We start from the raw sequence: 22565 nt of genomic DNA on the forward strand, positions 1-22565 counted from the left end.
TGTCTATGATTTGGTTTAAATTAAAAATGAATAAACAATAATTCTAAAGATTTATTATATATCAGATACAACAAATGAATTCGGAATTATGTTAATTAGATCATTTCCATTCTGCTGTCTTTTGGTATTCCGGAATTTTAGAATATATTACATCTTCCTCTTCATTCTCAATAGGAAGTTTCGATAAGTCGACTGGAGGCAAATCATTATTAACGTTATAAAATCCTCCTTTCTCGCTCATAAAATAAACAGCAAGATCAAAAATTATGCCAATTAATATTAACGTAGCTGATATTGCATGAAGATAATAGCGAAACTTATCGAAATCGTAGAACCAACAATTTCCGACTCTACTACATTCTTCTTTCCAGATTAAACAAGTTGAATCGGTTACGGATCCAAATATTAACAAACAAAATATAAAAGCTGTAAATATTAAAATAAACTATGTAAAGTATAGAAATTATTTTTAGAACACTTTATTATTGATTATTCATACCTAAGGAAGGTAAAACAGTTTCTACGGCAACAACAGCTAAACTTTTATCTCTTGGTTCCATACATCTGAAATTTAAAAACAATTTTTTTTTTGTTCTTTAAAAGCTTTTAATTGCGTAGAAACAAGATAAATTTACATTTAAATTATTTTAAAAGCTTAAGTGCTGTATTAAAAAAGTGTTTATTATAATTGAAAGTTATAATTGTAGAATTTTGCGAAATTACCTCGACATTATTGAAGAATTTCCAAAACGTGCCGTAGACGATATTATCATACTTAAACTTAAAATAATGATATATGTTAAAAACATATTACAATTTGAAGAACAAAAGCCATCTGTTGCATTTGAAGGTGCTAGACGTTGTTTGTCGTCATAGAGACACTTGCAATTCGTATAAACCTGTATAAAAATAGCATTGATGATGAAAGTGATTGATACAGACAGTAAACAATTCATTTACTTTTCTCAGTGAATTGAAAGTGATTTAGTTTCGAAGCTTTGTAATATATCAATGTAGACCATTAAAATAATTATTCAAAATTTATTTACCGAAACTAAGATCAACTTACTAAAGGATAAATTGTGTTATTGATTCCGCTACAGCCAGCAAAACAAGGCGAAAAATAAGTTGATATTCCATCTGAATCACAAATTGGTTTAAATATAGTTTTATCACATTCACAATCTTTATTACAATCGTTGAAGAACGAACTAAAATTTTAAAAAATTTCAAAATTAAACAATAAAAATAATTCAAAAATTGTTTAAATATAAGTTAACATACTCATATGGATTTTCAGAAATTCCTGATATCTTTATATTGTGACAGCCAAAAATCATTAACATTATAAATCCAATAAGTGTAAATATTTGCATAATTGCCGTACATTTAACAAATTTCCTTGGTTTTGAATAAAATTTATAAATTAAGTACCATCCTCCCAGAATGCCTACCAAATAAGATAAAATGGAGGTTGATCCTGAAAGAAGAAATTGATCAATATCAATTGGAGAATTTTATATTTTTCTTCTATTTCCTACAAATAAATTTCTCGTACTTGTAATTTCTCTTTTATCTCGGATAAATCAGATATGGCATATATTTTACGTTAAATAACATTAAGAGGGATAAAATATAGTTTACCTGCAAAAAAACTTGCAGTGAAAGCACTTTGTTGAAATTGGCTTTCGATATACTTTGGCATAAATATGTAATAACCAAAACTTCCCATCAAATAAAATGTCATACTAAAAGTATGACAAACCAAAAGAGGATTTTTTGATAAACGTTTCAGACCTTGGTACATTTCTGTAATTTATTTATTTTAAAATTTTGAATTTTTAATAAACTTTAACGATCGCTCTTGCAATATTCTTACCTTTAACCTTTGTAATACTAGAAGGAATTATTTGATTTTGCATAATTACTTTACCACCTGCTAAGCGACTAGGAAATAAAAACATGGGAAGGGAAAAAGTTAATAACAATAAAGCCAAAACAAGAAAACCCATCCACCAAGCACCTATCCACCTTGGATCGTAATTATCAAAGCCGGGATCATCTGAAGATAAATTTAAGAAAAAGTTATTAATTTATAATGCGAAATAAATTTAATAATGTCATATACTCATACTCACACGAAGGATTTTCAAAATATCTTAAGCAGATAGAAGCCAAAATAAAGCCTAAGCATTGGCCAAATAATCTTAACGAATATACAGAATCTAAAAAGTAAATAAATATTATTATAATATTTTAATAAATTAATATAATTATACTTTATTGTAAATGATAATTTCCATTATCTCTTCAAGTTTGATAACTAAAATAATGTCTTGTAATTAGAGTTAAAAATTTGTTTAATAAGAATTAAAAACTGAACATAATTAGCTGATATAAAAGCTCAACTTATTGTTACTCGTAATTATATTTTTAACTTTTGTCGGGAGAAGAGATAAGCAAATGAAAGAAACAGGAAATAAGAGCGGAAGAAAATAATCTTGACTTTACATTTATAATACTTTGTATTCATGAAAGATTCTAAACAATTATCTTACTCTGACATCTGCTGTATGAAAATAAAAGTATTTGTAATTAGTTAAGATTAAGAAAAATTCGCTTTTGATAATTAAAGCTCAAATGATTTCTTTTATATAATCTAATTTGAAGATTTGATGTAACTAGATGACTAACAAAATGTAAAATACAGTATTTTCACTCTTAAACTCAGAAACATCTTACTTAAAGTATTTTATTACAATTATTTATTAATTAATTAATAGGTTAAATATTAGTAAATTATATATACATATTTCCATGTTTGTGTTTAAAAATAAGATATATACAATTAAGATAACACGATTAGAAATAATCTTTTTATATTTATTTATCTATGTTAAATAGTAAGAATTTCCATATAACAAACCCTGTTCAAATTTTGTATTTTTTATTATTTGCTAGAACAAGTTTGTAAAATATAAGTAACTTATAAATTTTATATAATATAAATTATGAATTAACAAAGGCTACCTCTATATAGCGGCCATTTTCCCAAGAAAATGGCCGCTATTTAGTAGTAAACAAAAATGCATACAAAAATAATTTCCAAACAATGACGAATATTTATGTTTTCGTCAGTGGCCGTTGATCAGAGGTTTGACTGTATATACAATTTATATTCATATAAAAATAAAAAACATATATATATTAAGGAATTATTTTAACAAAATTTTAAGCAAATTGCGAGCAACTAAACAATTTTAGTGAAAAAATTTATTGTTAAATCTATTCAATTTATCATCTCTAAATCCTAAAAGCCATTTAATTAACATAACATCAATATAAAATTTTTTAAGTTACTTTTATAATTTTAAAATAATAATATTGATAAATTTAAAATATAAATTTTATTAATACTGTAATTAAATCTAGTTTAAGACTAATTAATTTCGAAATTAAATTTAAAAAAAAAAATGTATTTCCTTACCGAAATATAAAGAATCCTTCTTTTTGACATTGTCATTCAAATATGGTGTTCCAAGAGCATAAAACACAGTCGATCCAATTCCTTCAAGAAAACTTGCCAAGAAAAATATTGCCACTACTGATTCGGTTGGAAAATGATTTATTTTATTGCAATTCTCACTTCTTTGAAGATTTGTTTCACATAAATCATAATCAGTTAAGCCATACGCAGAATAAGAAGAGTTTCCTGAATTTAACATGAAGGTACCTTTACCATAAATGAAATAAGGGAAAATACTTATAAAACAACTAACAACTGTAACCATGGTACTTCCGGCGATCCATTTCGGGCGATGATTTTTTACTTCAAAGAAACCAATTAACAGACAAATCAATATAGGGCTAATATTGTTGGCAATCAGAATCGAAGTACTAATTCTACTCTTGAAGGAAAATCTTTTTTCTAAAGTTGTTATAATGCCAATAAAATAAGTGAAATATGCACCTTGTAGGATACTCAAAATACAATAGACGACGATGTAATGCTGTTGCGTCGCAAACCATTGTAACCATTTCGGTTTCCAAGTTCCAATTCCGCAAGTTGTTTCGTTACGTTTTGTTTCTCGAGCTTCGAAATTTTCGGCATCTGTCGTAGGTACAGTTACAAATTCATTTTGAGAAACACACGGCTTTGCTGTTTCCATATTTGTAGATTTTCGTGATTTTTTTTCACAAATTACATGAAGTAAGCCATTAATTTTGTCGACTCGGCAATATTATCAGTTGAACTGACAATACGTGGAGAGATTGTCTAGTTCAAAGTCTTTTTTGCGTATATATTGATAAATTCCGATATGAATAAATAGCTTAGATTTTATTGTTAGATGAAATAAATATACCCGAAATCACTATAATTTCATTGCCAAAATTCGTAGTAAATGATAGTTGCGTGTTATCAAACGGATGTAAATTCTTCAATTACTGTAATGCCGCCATATTTATATACTTTAAACTTTATATACAACTGATATAATTTTTTAAATATAAAAAACATATATCAATGAGTGTGATTATGAATATAGAAATTAATTGTTTACTTATTTTAACAGTAAATACTTTAAAAAAATAATAATTTTTGATGTTTATTACTATGCAAAAATTCAACTCTTAGCGTCATCTGTTGATAAACTGATAAACTAAATTTTAAAATAAGCACATGATATACCATGTGACTATTTAAAATGTTTCATTGCTTGTTTCAGTAACCTTAATAAATCGTACAATTAATTAAAAAATTTAAATTTAAATTCTTATACAGTAAAAAGTGAATTTATTTAAGCTTTTGTAATAATACAAGAGAAGTAATTTTAATAGTTTTATGTTTAACAATTATTTTTATTATAGATAATAAAACATTATCAGACAATTTGATTATTGCGCAAATAATAAACAATGGAATCTGAACGCAATTTAGTGAAGAATCAAGAACATTGACTTTCATTATGACAGTGATTCTTCTTTTCCATGTATTATCCATATTTATGGGGCAAGAGCCTTGGTTATTGTATAGCTTTTTTTCAAAAAATAAAAAAACCATGAATAGAAAAGAAAATAATAAAAAAATCATATTAAAAGTAAAATTATATTTATTCTAAATTACTCAAAAAAGTATTAAAACATTTTATATTTTCTGAATCTTGATTATTCGTTTTTTAAATAGAAAATTATATGAAAATAATAATTATTATTACAAATTGAATAAAGTAAATAATAGTAATTATATTTTATTTTTCATTTTCTTCTATACATAACTTATTTCACTACAGGATAGATATAAAAAAAAAAATAAAGATTTAAATAAGCACAGAAATGTACTTAACAAGAAAATTACGATTAGAACGAACACAATTATAAATTATTATTGCTAGAAAATTTGAATAAAATTTAATTAAACTCAGAGGAAATTATAATTTATTTAGTGAATAAAATTTAAAGTTACACAATATTTTCTTTATAGAAAATCATGGACTTTGCTAAGATTTAACCTTTGTCATTTCTTTAGTTATCATGAATTATCTTATTTATATTTTCATGATGTTTTATTGTATTGCTGACTTGTTATCGCTCCTTTATCGTTAGATTCAACAAATACATGTTTATTTTTTTATTATTTAAGACTATTTTTTACAGCATATAAAAAGACTTTTATTTATTTTAAAATTAATTTTAATGTTATAATAAAACAGCAAATTTGTGCAAGTTATATCAAATTATTTAAATTTAAATTAGATAATATGTATTATTGTAAGATAATTGTAAAATTATTACGTACCTAAGCAAATATTAGCAATTCAGATTAAACTACAATAGTATTACACGTACAGTCTGGTCGTGAGATTTTTCATTAAATATTCATAACTTTGATTAGTTTCAACGTATTTAAAATGCTAATAAAGTAATTTTATATTTTAATGCTGTTTTAACAAGGTTAAATTATAAAAATATAATTTTAAAACATGTTTATTCTTTTTTTTTCAATTATAATTTTTAAAAGCAGACATTTTGCTAGAGATTGAATTCAGAAAGTTAATTTTTCCATTTATTTACTGTTTTATATCAGTGGAAATTTGCTTTATTTAACGCCATACTGTAAATTTTTAAAGGTATTATTATTTATTGATATTGTTACATAAAGCTTTAAAATAAATTTAAAGAGAGATACATCACATAAATTTATATTATAAACTGCAAACAACAGTATTAACGTTAAATGAATAAACTTGGGTAACTAAATAAACTTACTTAATTACTTAACTCGTGTATGACTTTAATCTTCTTTAAAGATAATTAAGAAAATGATACTGATAATGAACAAAACCCAAATTTATCTCAACCACTTCAGCTAGATTAATGGATAATTTTTTATTATTCAATTTTATATTTTATAATTTAATTACTGTTAATTTTTAAGAGAAAAATTAACAATAATTAATTATATAAATAGTAACAAAAATGAATATTTTTTTAAATTTTTAAGTATTTTGACTGAAATTGGATAATTATGTTTTATTTTTTGGTTTATTTAATCTTTTCTTATTCAAAAAGTTAACAAGTTCGAAAACTTGTTAACGTTTCTCAACGAATTATTATATAAAAGTAATATGCCTACTTCAATAGCATCATATTTCTGCACACAACTTCTATTTGTCTGTGTCTATCGCATAAACATCCATTTATTATATACATTCCATTAAGTCTAGATAAAACATAAACATAATTAAGAACAGATTTTAATATTTACATAACGAAGATTATATATAAAATTCATTGATTGAAAAATATATTAAAAATGATCTTAAAAACTTTAAGCAATTTTCCGTTATTTAAAAGTATAATTATACATCTATATTACATTTAAATTTTATTATTAAAATATATACATTAAAAAATAAGAATTATATATATATATTTTTAATGTTATAAAATATAGTTTTAAATTAAAATTAAACGTGTAAATTGGTTTATATTAAATTATTATTATTATTATTATTATATATGTCGTATTTAATTTGATAGGCATGGCGTTTAAAGATTATTCGTTCGATTATTTAATAATACTTTGAACTATTTGCGTAGAAAGTTGTCTTTAATTTATCGGATTTATAGTTTATGTTACTCCAGTTCTAATCAATTAAATCAGTCGATGTTTATCGAAAGAGAGATATTTTCAGTTTTGGAAGAGATTCAGTACTAAAGCCATGCATAATAACGTTAAATCTTCGAATTTGAATCATAATTTTACACTGGTACCTGATAAAGAAGTTTCGGAAAATGGCGAAGATACTAAATGTGGGATTGGTAGGTGCAAACCGAATTGGATACAGAAACTCGCAAATCCAAAAATATATTTAGTGAATTTTTGTATATTGGGTGTTCTTCAAGGCGCTTATTTTACATATTTTGTTGGTGTCGTTACTACTTTAGAAAAGAGATATGCTTTCGAAAGTAAAGTAAGTGGAGTTATTATGATTGCAGATAATATAAGCCCTATTATAATTAGTTTGTTAATTGGATATTTTGGGGGGAAAGCTCATAGACCTCGATGGATCGCTAGTGGTATGCTGATAGTCATATTAAGTTGTTTTCTAAGTTCACTTCCATATTTTATTTATGGACCGGCTACCCATTTGTTAACCAAATCCGAATTGTTGGAAAAACCTAAACACGAATTCTGTAATTCTGTCAATAGAATAGATTGTGAAGATGCTAAACTTTCGGCAACTATACCTGCTGTATCCATATTTTTTGTTGCAAGTTTCATCAATGGATTTGGTTATACAGCATTTTATACCATTGGAACACCCTATCTGGATGATAATGTTAAAAAGAAGAACTCGCCTTTATATTTTAGTAAGTAAAGCTTAAAATTATTTGTAATTGAGGCCACGATTATACGGTTTTATAACAATTTAATTTAGATTGTTCATAGATTAATTAAACAAATATTTTAGGTGCAATGTTCGCTTTGAGAATTTTCGGCCCATCTCTAGGATTTCTACTATCTTCTTTTTGCCTGAGATATTATGAAAATCCATTTTGTAAGTAAATTGTGAAAATTTTATATATTCGTAACGCTATTAATTATTTAAAAAAATAAACCATTGATAGATGATCCAGGATTTTCTCATAATGATCCAAGATGGATTGGAGCTTGGTGGATCGGTTTCCTAATATTAGGAGTTCTTCTTCTTGTAGTTAGTATCCCCATGTTTATGTTTCCTAGAGTATTACCCGGATCACCAGAATCAACCAAACAGGAAATTGCAAAAGATACAAAACTACCAAAATTTAAAGGTGAGCTGTCATTTAAACTAGAAAAAAATATCAATGGAATTTTTCTCGTTGGATACATTCAGTAGAAAGTAAACAGGGGAGTGCTCGTTGCCAACATATAAAACTCTTGCAATATTAAATATTATATTATAAAATTTATATTTTAGATATGCCCGCTGCTTTGATGAAATTAATTAAAAACAAAATATTAGTTTGTGTGATCATAGCAGCAACGTTACAAATTAACGGACACTTAGGGTATTTCGTTTTCATGCCGAAATACATGGAATCTCAGTATCGACAATCAGCATCTAGCGCGAGTCTTTTCTCAGGTAAATCGGGTTTTTAACATTATTTTATAAATAAATACAGTTTCTAATAAATTTATCAATTTCAGGATCTACTAGCATTATCGCTATGGTAATAGGAATATTATTAGGAGGTGCAGTTATAAGGAAATTTCAACCAAGAGCTCGTTATCTAACAGCATATATGATATTTGTTGATATTTTTGCCATGTTTGGTCTACTTATTAACATGTTAATCGGATGTTCACCACCTACGATGAGTGGCACTACACAAATTAATAAACAGTAAGTAGGCTAATTATTAATTTTAATATGAAACAATATATTTAAAAAAAAATTCGAAATGTATACTAATCCTTGAGTGATTGTAGGATCGAACTTTATAACGAATGCAACGCTAATTGTGGTTGCACCCGCCATATATTTGAACCCGTTTGTGGATCTGACAATCAGTCGACTTTCTTTTCTCCTTGTTTCGCGGGATGTACTGGAATTAATGACACATTAGGATCAAATGTAAGTGCAGAATTGATTAATTGAATTTACTTATAATACTTTCTAAATCTAAGACTCTAAATTTCGTTACAGATATTTACAAATTGTAGTTGTGCTTACAATAGTTCTGGTTATCTACCACCTCAAATTGAAAATGTCAATGGAGGGTACTGTTTTTTAGACTGCAATATGTTTCTTCCATATATTATAATATTAAGTTTTAGTAAGTTTATAGCTTCTACGGGTCGAGTTGGAAGTGCTATAATTACTTTGAGGTACGTTTATTTTATATTTATTTCTAATGTTGTTAATAATCTTATATCAGGTTACATATTTATAAATTCAATTATATATAAAATACTTTCAGATGTGTGAATCCAGAAGAAAAAAGTTTTGCCTTGGGAGCTATGGGAACAATATTGTCAGCATTTGGTGAGTGTTAATAATTTTTTTTAAAACAAATTTACTAAATCCCGATTAATTATTAATTTTTAAAATTTCAGCATTTATTCCATATCCTTTAATTTATGGTGCCTTAACGGACGAAGCTTGTGTGGTATGGGAAGAGAGTTGTGGCAAAACTGGTAATTGTTGGTTATACGACACTAAAAAATTCAGGTATTATCTTCACGGAGCCACTATATTATTAAATGGAGGTGGCATAATATTCCATATTGCTATTTTCTTTATGAGTGATAGACTTAGAGATTTATATAATGACGAAGAAAAAGAAAATGAAATTAATAAAGAAAATGACATTGCTGTACCGGCGCTTATGAATCCAGAACTGAAAAGGTCCTTAATTGATATGAGAACAACGGTTTAATGTATGATATTTAAGATATTTTATTTTTTACTTCGAGGTAGTCTTTCTAATGTAAATAAATAAATATATATATAAAAGTTATTTTTTGAGTTTCCTCTTGTACCATTTTAAAAGTTGTGTATTTGACTCACATCATAGAAAAATATCCTAAATACTATTGAATCAAGATTTTTTAAGGGTTTTTTTTCCATATAATAATAAGTGTAAATTCATATGAAATTGTAGTTTTAATATTGGATTGTCAAAACTATTATTAATAGTTTTAATTAAAAACATGTTTCTACTAATTATTGACTGTGAATATGATTTGAAAATGAAAAATATTAACATATTATGTAAACTAAAAATATGTAATAAAATATTAAATTATAAAAATATGCTGTTTATTTTTTAAAATTTATTATAAGATAATAAATAGTAAATAGTTTCGAAATCTGAATTTTAATAACAATATATAAGAATTTATGATAAAAATATTAATAATATAGATACTAGACATTATCTGTAATTAATCAGATGGAGTGTCATTAAAATGAAATATAATTTCATGAATAAATATTGTTATTTTATACAATTTAAAGAGGTCATTGAAATAGTTTATTTAAACAAACGACATTTCAAAGGGATTAAAATTAGAACAATATGTTAATACAGTATTTTAAATAATGAATGTAACGTAGTGATAATTTATAATAATCAATAAAAGATTCAAATACCAGTGTAAGAAATCTGCTATCATTTAATATGACTTATGTAAAGTTATGTTAAATGATCATATTTATTTGTAATAGACAAATATGAAGAAATATTATATGCTGATGCCATTTTTAAAAACATTTTATTGAAAAAATACACTTTCTCTTAAATATCAATTTAACCAAATCACGTTTTATAGCGTTACAATGCCATAAATTGTAAATACAACCACAGATTTTTGGTATTTTTCTTGGTATAATGAGTTTCTAGTAATGTTTTGAAGTTATGTACATCAGTAAAGCCTCTTCGAGACTTTCTGGTAGTTTTTTGTAATGACATCATGAAACATTTCAGATAATCAGAAAGATTGATAAATAATAGTAAATGAGCTCAGTAGAATTAGAAATAACTGCATTTGCTGTCAAATTAGAGTCATACCAACCTACAATATCTCGTGAGATACGTCTAATCTTGAAGCAAACGTTCATAATATTGTATTATTGGATAGGCAAGCCTATCTCATCAATGTGTCAAAGCACAATGTTTCAGTAACGTTACGTATAAGACTGTCTGTTATAAATATATCTCCAAGCTTCTAAAATATGTGAAGAAATTAATTGACAAATTTGGATATTGTTTTTCTATAACAGCGAGCTTTATCGACAGATAATCTCTTGTTTTTGTAAAAATTTCTCTAAAGTTAATGCAAGATTGAGTTGAAATATTCTTCAACTGTGTATCTTTGATTTGATTTTTCCTTTCAGTTTTCATTTTTAATACAATTTCGCAAAATTTTAAAAGCATAACCTTATTATAATAAGGTTATTTCTATTAATATATTTTTCACTTTGTGTAATTTCTTAAGACAAACTTAAATTATGGATTTCATTAGATTTTGCTCGTTAGTTCTTTTCAGATGTCTGTACATATCTTCATTAATGTATTTTACAACAATAAAATAATTTTAAAGTATATATGTAAACATAAAATTAAAAACAATTACATTAAATATGTGAAAATATATAAGCATAGTAAAGTTAGAGACACATTCCTTATATCTTTATTCATGATTAAAAATTAAATAATAGAATCAAAAGTTAATCGATTACTTTAATAAACTCGATCCTTCTTGTAACTATAAGTACATAAACGTTTATGGATTAACTTCGGACTTTCACTCATGAACTTTGGTTATAAATCAGAGGAAATCTTTTCAAGTAATAAAAATTGGTAATTTTAGGTAAACACGTCTTTATTTTTCTTTATATTTTACCAGAATAGAATCTTCAACAGTTTAAATATACTTTATTATTACGAACATTATTATATTCATTAAAATAATTTAATGGATTTATAACATTTTGAATGTTTATTATAAATTTCTGGTATTATATAAACACTAACAACACACCCTTTCTATAAATATCTTAACTAATAAAAAAATATATATAGAATTTTCAAATTTACATAATAAAATACATAAATATAAATATTTTTCTGTTAAGTAAGAGAAAAAATAGTAACATTTTTCATAATTAATGCTCAGAATATAATAAACTTTATTATATTCTGTGTTATATTCTTATATAACATTTTAAATATGATTCATAATAATATAATTGAATTTGAGGTTCGTTGGGTGTCGTTACGTTGCCGATGCTACATTTTTTAAAGAATTTGACAAATGTTTTATATTTATAGTCTCCTTTTCGCCTTCTTTTTCATCTTCATAAAAGTTTTTCAATCGATGACTCAAACAGAAGATTCCTATATGAAAAAAGTTTCCTGCCAACAAAAGTGTGATACCCAATCCATGTAAGTAATATCGAAATTTATCTGTGTCGTAAAGCCAACAGTTTCCAGTCTTGCCACAATTTTCCTCCCATACTATACAGGCAGAATCGGTTATGGCCCCAAATATCAGTGGATAGGGTATAAAAGCTATGAAAAAAAAGATAATAATATACATTTAAAACTATTTTCTTTATTTAAACAATATATCAGAAGGAGATTTATTATATTTACCGAAAGCTGACAATGCTGCACCAATCGTTCCCAAAGCCATACTTTTATCTTGTGGATTTACGCATCTAAAATTTAATCATAATAATGCAAATTCAGTCAGAATAGAAGACGTTTTATTTATGATTCAGAAATAATAAAAAGCTACTAAAATATGATTATGTCAACTAGAAATTTACTTTATAAAATCCCAGATTTAGTAAAAGAGGATTAGTCTTATTATTTTTTCTCTTTCATAAGAGAAATTTACTTATATAATCTATAACAGTTTTCAATTTTACATAAAAAGTAAAAAGCAATACGTATTTTATATTGCTAAATTAAAAATAAATGATAAATTAATAATTATAATCGGATTATTAATTAAAGAAACTAATTAATAAATATACTAACTCAACTTTGATTTTTAATCTTTAGAAATACATTTTCTAGCTGTATAAGCGCCAACTCAGTTTTTTTTTCCTCTCAAACTGAATATTAAATATTACTAACTCGAAAACAACTTAAAACCTATGAGAGTAATCTTATCTTTATAATTATATTCTAAAACTATATTTAAACTAATTAATGGTTAACAATGACCATAAACTATCTCATTACTGTGTATTAAATTAAATCTCTGATCTATTTTAGTAGCTGTTATTGAATGTTATGTTTATATCAGCAACAAAGTTTATATAAATTCTTATAATTTATGTAACTTTGTTACTAAATTTCTCATATTTTATTAATTAAATAGAACAGTCATATTTATTTACCTTAATAAAATTAAACTGTTTCCAACTCGAGAAGTTGAAGCCATGAACTTGCTTAAACTCAAAACAATCATATAGGGTAGAAACATATTGCAATCTAGAGGGCAATATCCTCCAATAACGTCAGTAGTAAATGTATCACCAGTTCCATTAAAAATGCAGCTGCAGTTGTTAAATAGCTACAGATTATACAACAAAATTAATCGTAATAAAATCATTTTCAATGCATTAATCTGTTTAAATTACTTAATTAAGCTAAAGCTCGTTTTATTTCGAATGGAGTAACGATTCTTTACTTGTACCCAATTTTACTTACAGTTTTTTTTTAATATAAAACTTATAAATATTTAAGAATTGATGTTATTTTTTCCACTTTTTTAAAAATTACTTTATTAAAATACTAACATCGTTTCCTGAAGTATCATTCAATCCAGTACAACCAGCAAAACATGGAGAGAAGTAAGTAGATTTTCCATCCATACTGCAAACTGGTTCGAATATTCTTTTAGTGCAACCACATCCAGAATTACATTCATTATAAAGTTCTAATCTGTAAGAATAATAAATTATCTTTTAATTTGGTTTGATTATTACATAAATTGTTGTTATTAATCAATACGAACAAATACACATGTACTGTACAGACACCATATATATATATAAATATTATCCTTGAACTTTCTTTTGGGTTATGAACGTAAACATCCATCATATTTATAGATATAAATTAAGTATTGAGTATCAATCTACTTATTTCAATTCTAGTACACTGAACTATTGACATTATACGTCTTCTTACTTCATTAATAGTTTTCTAAACAACAAGAAAGTTATCATAAGTTGTTATAAATTTATTAATTTTGAATTTAAATAAAAAAAAATTTCTTATATAAAAAGTAGTTTTGACATAAAAACAACAGTTTTATCTCCATATTAATTATAATTTAATTAGATACAAACGTTTTGCTTTTCATAAAATTCGTGGAAAAAATTTGCATATTTTTTTATTTAATAATTTATTCCGTAAGGATAAAATATAAAGGGTTTTACTTTATTATCTATTTATAATTTATTTTCCTGCAATAAAGAAAAAATTTTTATAGATTAAACTTTCTAATATTGTAAAAAGTAAATTAAATTAAATTTCTTTTTCTAAGAAATTTGGTATTAACTTTTGTTCATATATTAATTATTAAACTTATAAGTTTTATAATAAATAAAGAATGAGATGAGAAAATCATTTGATTAATAAGTAAAAAGTGCCTTAAATGTTTACCTGTAGCTGGTAACTAAAGAATATTCAGTAGCATTAAAATTATGGAGGAATTTTTCACTGTCATTCAACAATCTAAGGATAAATCAGTGCACGTAACACACCTTATTGATACATTCTATTCAGTAAATATTGACGTTTCTATATTAAATTTTAGATATTTTATCCAAACAATCTTAAGATCAAAAATTTACGACATAGTGATTATTAAAATAGTTTATCTAAATTAATCTCATTATTCAAGTTTATATTTTTATATTACGAAAATTATCATAATTGAATTGTTAATTTTCGAATACAAAGCAAATTGAATTCCTAGAAATATCAGAAAAGATTATTTTCCAGCTAAAAATAAATCATTTCTGTTGAATAGAATAAAATTATTTAAAGTTTATATAATTTAATTGTACACGAATACATTAGATTTGTATCTTTCTTTCTCTTCTATAAGTTAAAAGCTTTTTATTATTTCTGCAGAACCAATAAGGGATGAAAGATTCGTTAGATACTTACTCGTCACCTGTAAATGCTGTTCCTGTCATTTTAGTTTGCGGACACCCGAGAAACATCGAAGCGAGAAACCCAAACACACCGAAAAAATCGATAAAAACCATATAAGCCGTCAAGTAACGAGGTTCTGGTCTTAGTTTTTTTATAACTATTCCTCCTATCATTATGCCTATCAGAACAGCAATCACGGGTACCGATCCTAAAATATTAAACAATAATAATTTTTTAAAATGAGTTTAGAAAAATTGCTATAGTCTTCAATTTTTTCTTAATACTAACCTGTAAAGAAATTGGCTTTTGACGAAGATTTCCGAAATTGCGTTTCTATATATTTTGGCATAAAAACGAAATATCCGGCTACACCATTAATATGCAAAATTGCAGCGATTAATATAAACATGTAAATCGGATTTTTTGCAAGCATCCATAGGGATTTTGGCAAATCTATAAAAATCTATCTAGTGTAAGTTTATTTATATTAAATGGTTTTAATAATTGTGAACATAAAATTACCTTTAAATTTCGGCATTTCGTTCTTCAATTCTTTTTCATTTTCTACTGGAATGGGAGCATTCGGTAACCTTCGAGGGAAAAAGAACATTGGAATGCTAAATATCACAATTAAAGCACTCAATATGAGAAAACCCATCCACCAAGCTCCTACCCATCGCGGATCATCTTCAGTAAATCCAGGATCAACTGAAATAATACTTATTCTTTCTTAAATATTCAAGAATAGAATCAAGATATTACCTAATTTTTTTACTTCAAAAATAATTATAACTATAAGCATATAATACAAACAAAGTTATAATTAATAGTAAATAATAATAATAATAATAATAATAATAATCAATAAGCAAATAGGTTAGTTTAATTCTAAATATAAGAAACATAAATATTTCATTACAATTATATCTAATTTACGCTCTGTTGAATAATTATTATTACTTTACACTCGTGTCCTCAATTTCGACCCATAAATATTTATAAGATGTTATGTAAAAAGGTAAGAAATCTTAATTGAGGTCATTCGTAATTACTAATGTGTTGTTTCGTTATGTTAAAACTAAAATATCCTTAATTTTCGACGAAAAATTTTAAAGTTTTATCATTATTTTAAATTATTGTCCAGCGTAGATATATCTATCTAATGCTATCGACCGCTAGAAACTGAATCAAGAGTGTCAAAGTCATGGCAAGTTCAGTCAGGAAAAAATAATATTAAAGGCCGAGTTAAAATTTTGGCTGCGAGTCAAGAATAATCTTCCAACGAAAGTTGACATAAAAAAATTTCTTTTTTTTTGATAGGCTGTATCGATAATGTTCGAGAAGTAAAACAAAATATTCATATAAGTTAATTTATTGAATAGATTATTATTAAATAATATTTAAAAAAATATATTTATCTATTGATTCAGTATAATTTTTATATAAAAAGATGTTTACCAAAATTATATCTTTTGATGGCTGAATTTTACTTTTATTTCAATACCAGCCATAAAATTGATATCCCATCTAAAAGGAAATGTCAAAAATTGTTTAAATAAAAACCCGAAATGATTATAATTTAAGTTTTTAGGTTTATTTTTAATGTGAAAGTTGATATATTTTATTTTATAGATAATTCCAATCATATTACACTCGCCTATATAATTAAAATAATTTTTTCGTATTATTTATCCAATAATCCTCAAATTTGGGATTATAATGTATATTTATATACATCATAATGTATGTAAGAGGAAGGCTTGTATATAAATCAGCTAAATAAAATAAATTTATATACATAAAAGTGAAAAGCTGATTAAATTCATGTATAAGTTCAAACAAAGCAGTCTTATACGTTACGTATACGTTTGTGATGATAAACTAATGCACGATATATAAACATTTATATTTAAAAAATATATTTATATATTATATAAACACAAATACACACAAAATATACAAAATTATATTGATAAAAAAGATTATATATGTATATGCTTGTATTAACTTTACCCTTCGGCTACTGAGCTATATAATAATATATTATGTTAAAATAGAAATTACATATTAATTAATATTAATTACCATATCAGAAATTATATTATTATATAAAACTTATATAATAAGCTGACAAAAAAGCATATATATATATTTTAACATAAATTAATACAGCTCACTTAATAGCCGTAGGGAAGAGTTAACATAGGCATATACACCATAGTCTTTTTATATTAATATAACTTTTGTGTATTTTATATACATCGTATTTTGTATTTGGACGTTATCAAAGCGTGAATAAAAGACGAATGATAAAAATGATACAAAAGAAATAACAAAAAAAAAAAAAAAATGTTTTACTCATTTTTGAATTATTTTAGATAAAATTAAATTCAATATTTGTAATAATTTAAAAAATTCTTTTATTTTTATCTGAATGTAGATTCTTATTTGTCCATCCGACAGATTATATCTGCTGTAATAACGTTTAAAATTTTAGTTATATTTAATTGCTCGTTTTTCTACGAAAATTCGTTGCTGCATTTAATTGTCGTTCTGCTATTGTTATATCTTTACAATACGATTACCATGACCTTGCACACAAATTTATAAATAGGAGTTTCCTGGAACTCCCTGTTGTATCCTTTACTATTAAATTAATAGTAGAAAAATATCTAACTTGCCTTAATATAAAATTATTTTCATATTTATGAATATTCATGAAATGTTAATAGCATTTATTTTGTGAATATATTGTCAAATTTAAGTGTATAATTAAATTTATCTGAAGTACAAACACACTATCACAACTTATATAATAGATATATTATTCGTCATAAATATATTTTATAGCTTTCTTTACAATTGAATGAGTTTTTATAATAACTTAAATATTATTTTGAAGATATAATTTAAGGCAAACTTAGTTAATAATTCAATACTCGTACTCACAAAACGGGTCTTCGTAATATCGAAGAGAGAAAGACGAAATTAAAAATCCAAGAGCTGGTCCAAATATCCTTAAAGCGGACATGCTAGCTAAAAATAAATATATCTAATATTGTACTTTCAAGATTATTTTATATTATTTAATCTACAATAATAAATTTTTTCTCTAAACTTATTATAGCATTCTATTACTCACCTAAATATATTGGAGAATCCTTCTTATCTACATTATCATCTAGGTATGGTGTTCCAATTGCATAAAATGCAGTGTAACCAAAACCGCATAAAAAATTCGCTACAAATATAATTGATATTGCTGGTATAGTTGGTGATACTTCTTCTTTCTTGCACTGTTCATTTGATTCTGGATCACAATATTCATATTTAGGTTTAACGAGTTCGTTAGGATCCTTTGTTATTAAATGAAGAGCAGGGCCGTAGATGAAATAAGGCAAAGCACACATGAAACAACTGAGTGCCACAATTAGCATACCAGCAGCTATCCATCTGGGTCTGTGAGCACGTCCTCCAAAATAACCAATCAGTACACTAATTATGATCGGACTAAGATTATCAGCGATCATAAGAAATCCACTTATCCTACTATCGAAGGCATAACGCTTCTCTAGAGTAGAAAGGGAACCTACGAAGCAGGTAAAATATGCAGCTTCTACTATACCCAATAAGCAATAATTAATCAGGTAAGCCTTAGAATTTGCAAAGCGCTGTAACCATCTTGGTTTACATTTGCCTAAACCACATAACGTATCTTCATTTTCAGATTCGGCGACATCTTCAGATAAAGGTTCAAAAGTTGGCACAGCACAAAACTCAATTTCGGAATTTTTTATTTTCTTCGTGTTTGTCATTGTGATACAATTATTCGAAGTATAAATTATTTGAATTGGAAAAACAATTTATTATAACTCCGATAGCACTCACATGATATAAATTGATGAAATGAATCAATCAAATCTTCTGGATATATCTTATCGTTCATTTACAGACAAACGTTTTAATCTTAAAATTTGAAATAATATAGTTCAACAGCTTTCTATAATCGAATATTGTGCAACGTAGAAACCGACTTACAATATCTTCGTAATAATATTAAATATTCCTCATCCATCACTTAAACACTTTCTATGTACTGTACATTTATCGGCATCCTATACTTGACTCCTTTATACGATGTCGAATTTCCTGATTATCTCACTATTGCTTCCTTTTTTTACTCAGCCATTAACAATTTTCTAGTAACTTTTATTAAATATTCTCCAATGAAGAATTTATATTATTAATGTTAAAATATTTAATCATTTTCCAGCGTAATTTAGTATAATAATTACAATTAACTAATTATAATTATTATAAACAAAGTTAAACATAAATCCTCGAGAATCGAAGGACCTCAATTCTCGGGGATTTATTAAGATAACTAATAAAAAAACAAAAATCAAAGTTCACAGATATATTTTAATTTTATCTCTTCTGAACGAGTATATTTGCAATACGAGCAATTATTAACTAATTACTAACAGATTATTAATTAACAGCTTATAAATTAAATAAGCTATTAATTAATTAAATTTATTTTTAGTTATGTTTATTAATAATTTTTTAAATTTTGTATAAAACATCACTAACCAATAACTTGCAAATTTATATATTTTATAAGACTGATTCCAAAGCATTCGCCATCATATTTCATAATGTAATACAGTATTGAATTGATTATTTTACAAATATTGATAATAGTACATTATGAAATATAATGATAATTGTATAAATTTAAAAATGTTTATGTAAAGATAAAAGCATGTTACTACGTTAAATAGAATTTCCCTTAGTTTTCAAGAAAATGTAGCGTATTTACTATATATTTCTTTCAGGTTCTTTCGGTTTGTTATTGAATTAAATCTTTTATTTTGTTAAGTAATTACCATTTATTTAAACAGTTTTTTCGTTTTAGAATTAATTCTTTTATAATTACATAAAACGAATTTAAATAACAGTAGAATTTAATAAGGTGAATAAATTTTAACGGACTTTCTGTAAACAATGTAGATTAAAACATTTATATACGGTATTTATAATATTATAGATATATTATTTAAAATAACGAATGAATGGAATGAAAAATCGATTGTTCGTGTTCATTCAAAAACTCGTGTTTACGTGTCTTGCTTACTCTTCACCCATCACTCGTACTCAGTGACGTAACAGCAATGGTACAAAATCAGGCTCGATCTCGATATGGATCTTCAACAGAGATTAAAAAAACATTATTTTTAGGACTCTAAAAAGATTCATTTATGTAATGATGATAAAATTTTAATTTTTGTATGTACAATTTTGTTCTTTACAATACAAAAATAGGTAATAACACCGAGGGCCCGTATTTTAATTCGCACCAGAATCCACATGTCCAAAATTACACAATCGCTCACACTAATTTCTCATCCTTTCGGCAACATTTAAGCATAGTCACATAGTTATGTAAATTTTTGAACGAAATAAACTTTAATTTTGCATTGTACTTGACTCTTTTTGCCATTAGGAACATGGCTGTTTTAATAGATGTTTACGTCAGATAATAATAGGAAATTAATAGAAAATTAATTATTTTTTAATTAACTATAGAAAATTATGTATTAAGATTATTATCGACCATATTTGAGAATAACTGTAACGATGTTAATGTTGTTATTATTAATGTTAAGTGATATAATCAAGTTAACCACTTGACTATTTCCATAATTAGGTTAGATAAAGAAGTCAATGGGTGTTCTTTGGATATTAAAACACGATAAAATTTAACAAAAGAAAAGTGGGTTATTGTTTGATAAACGTTTTATTGCACTCGTACTGTAATATTTATCATTATCATTTAAAAAAGTGTAAGATAAAAAATTGGAGTTTTCACTTAAAATGTAATTGAATTACAGTAATACCGCGGTTTTCGTTGACTTTGGTTATCGTCGATTTTTCTCGCAAAAAATTTGTCTCGGTTTTCGTCGATTGCCTCGAATTTCGTCGGCGTGCTCAAGTGACCTCGCTGCTAATTTTGCGAAAACAAAGGGCGACCCACGCGTTTTCCGGCACATTGTGGCGTTATTTCTCGTTGTGTGAACATTACCCCGGACGGCCCACCATTGGCCAACGGTTCCGTTCCCTGAACACTGGGAGTTCAGTCGTGGGTTCACTCATCATCAGGACGGGCTGGCCACGTGAAGTTTTCCGGGTTTTCTCCACGTCTGTAATGCCTGAATAGGGGCCAGTTACCCTTAAACGGATTTCCTGGAAGGCATTATTCTCCTCGATACGACCATCATAAACGCATACAACTACTATTACATGACAATTACGTCACACTTTACCACGGGACGATATAGGCTAGAAGCTCATGTCCAACTAGCTTCTACAGGACAAGACATTATCCCGCGTGTGCAACCGAACAATTCCTCTGCTTTCATCTTAATGCTAATTATCTTATCTTTAATCTTAATGCTTTTATCTTTATGCTAATTAGTCTTTTATGTTAATTTGTTATTGCTTTTAGTACTTAACGCTGTATTAATTCTGTATAAAATGTGTTTTTGGTATGTATTTTGGAGTGTCTAGAACGAATTAATTGATTTACATTGATTCATATGAAAATAATTGCCTCGGTTTTCGTCGGTTTCGGATTTCGCCGATTGTTTTCGGACGGATTATCGATGAAAACCGAAGTATCACTGTATAAGAAAAAATTCCAACAACGAGTTGCATGACTTTCCCGGAGAAAGAGTTAAAATTGTGTGTGTGGCGCCATCTGTTATGACGTTTGATTTAAAAACTTTTCATTTTATTAACTATTATAAAATGGCAAAACGTTTAATTTTGAGGGTAGAGATGAGTTTCATAAAAATATTGTAAATGTTAATAACGAGTAAAATTTTCATTAAGTCCGATTCTACTCGACACACTACCCCTTCTATTTCCCCACCCTTAACTAACAAAATTTAATAGCAACAATCCTCCTAATACTCAAACCTCCCGGCAAATTTCAGAAATTTTTTTACACAAGGCACAGTAGTTATTAAGCTTTAAACTGGATGAATAAAACTGTGCCCCCCACATTAACATTCCTACATACAGAAAAAGATCCTAATTTTTTCCTTTTTTTTGGCATCTCTCGACGGTTCAAGGTCCCCTGAGTCCAAAATGTAAAAATATTGAAGGTGAGTCAGTTTTTGACCGATCACTATACTTATCCTCTGCTATATATATAACAGCCGAAAAAGTAATTGCTAAATATTATATTATTTTAAAATAAAATTGGAAATAACTAACTTTAATTTTTAAATAATAAAATTATTAAATAAAACGACATTTTCTTGCTATACAATCAGATAAAATTAAAAACAAAATACGCATTAAGATTTCAGAAAATAATTCTAAAA

The 22565-nt window shown here is 25.9% G+C and overlaps 3 protein-coding genes across 4 annotated transcripts; 1 reads left to right on the forward strand and 2 right to left on the reverse strand.

The window, feature by feature from the left end:
* Nucleotides 1-37: 37 nt before the first annotated feature.
* Nucleotides 38-4258, reverse strand: LOC136985490 (solute carrier organic anion transporter family member 74D-like). The gene is made up of 9 exons (XM_067282782.1): nucleotides 3488-4258; nucleotides 2139-2225; nucleotides 1880-2062; nucleotides 1645-1809; nucleotides 1285-1480; nucleotides 1070-1211; nucleotides 724-899; nucleotides 500-564; nucleotides 38-426 (listed from the first exon to the last, which is right to left on the reverse strand). The coding sequence occupies exons 1-9, from the start codon at nucleotides 4167-4169 to the stop codon at nucleotides 101-103; spliced, it is 2022 nt and encodes a 673-aa protein (XP_067138883.1). The 5' UTR covers nucleotides 4170-4258; the 3' UTR covers nucleotides 38-100.
* A 2860-nt stretch (nucleotides 4259-7118) lies between these two features.
* On the forward strand, nucleotides 7119-10060 carry LOC136985487 (solute carrier organic anion transporter family member 74D-like). 2 transcript variants are annotated; one of them, XM_067282777.1, is made up of 10 exons: nucleotides 7351-7475; nucleotides 7555-7875; nucleotides 7977-8063; nucleotides 8134-8319; nucleotides 8466-8630; nucleotides 8696-8891; nucleotides 8978-9122; nucleotides 9195-9376; nucleotides 9469-9533; nucleotides 9605-10060. In XM_067282777.1, exons 2-10 carry the CDS (start codon nucleotides 7584-7586, stop codon nucleotides 9925-9927), a joined length of 1641 nt encoding a protein of 546 aa, XP_067138878.1. In that variant the 5' UTR covers nucleotides 7351-7475; nucleotides 7555-7583; the 3' UTR covers nucleotides 9928-10060. The 2 variants fall into 2 exon arrangements, with proteins under 2 accessions (XP_067138877.1, XP_067138878.1); XM_067282776.1 differs by having other exon boundaries at nucleotides 7119-7875.
* Nucleotides 10061-12224: 2164 nt separating this feature from the next.
* LOC136985496 (solute carrier organic anion transporter family member 74D-like) lies at nucleotides 12225-19207 on the reverse strand. The gene is made up of 9 exons (XM_067282788.1): nucleotides 18317-19207; nucleotides 18124-18210; nucleotides 15697-15882; nucleotides 15463-15627; nucleotides 15187-15382; nucleotides 13806-13950; nucleotides 13404-13579; nucleotides 12649-12713; nucleotides 12225-12564 (listed from the first exon to the last, which is right to left on the reverse strand). Exons 1-9 carry the CDS (start codon nucleotides 18987-18989, stop codon nucleotides 12269-12271), a joined length of 1989 nt encoding a protein of 662 aa, XP_067138889.1. The 5' UTR covers nucleotides 18990-19207; the 3' UTR covers nucleotides 12225-12268.
* Nucleotides 19208-22565: the final 3358 nt, after the last annotated feature.

The sequence above is a fragment of the Centruroides vittatus genome, unplaced genomic scaffold (genome assembly GCF_030686945.1).
Source record: "Centruroides vittatus isolate TY-2023 unplaced genomic scaffold, ASM3068694v2 contig_970, whole genome shotgun sequence".
Taxonomy (NCBI): domain Eukaryota; kingdom Metazoa; phylum Arthropoda; class Arachnida; order Scorpiones; family Buthidae; genus Centruroides; species Centruroides vittatus.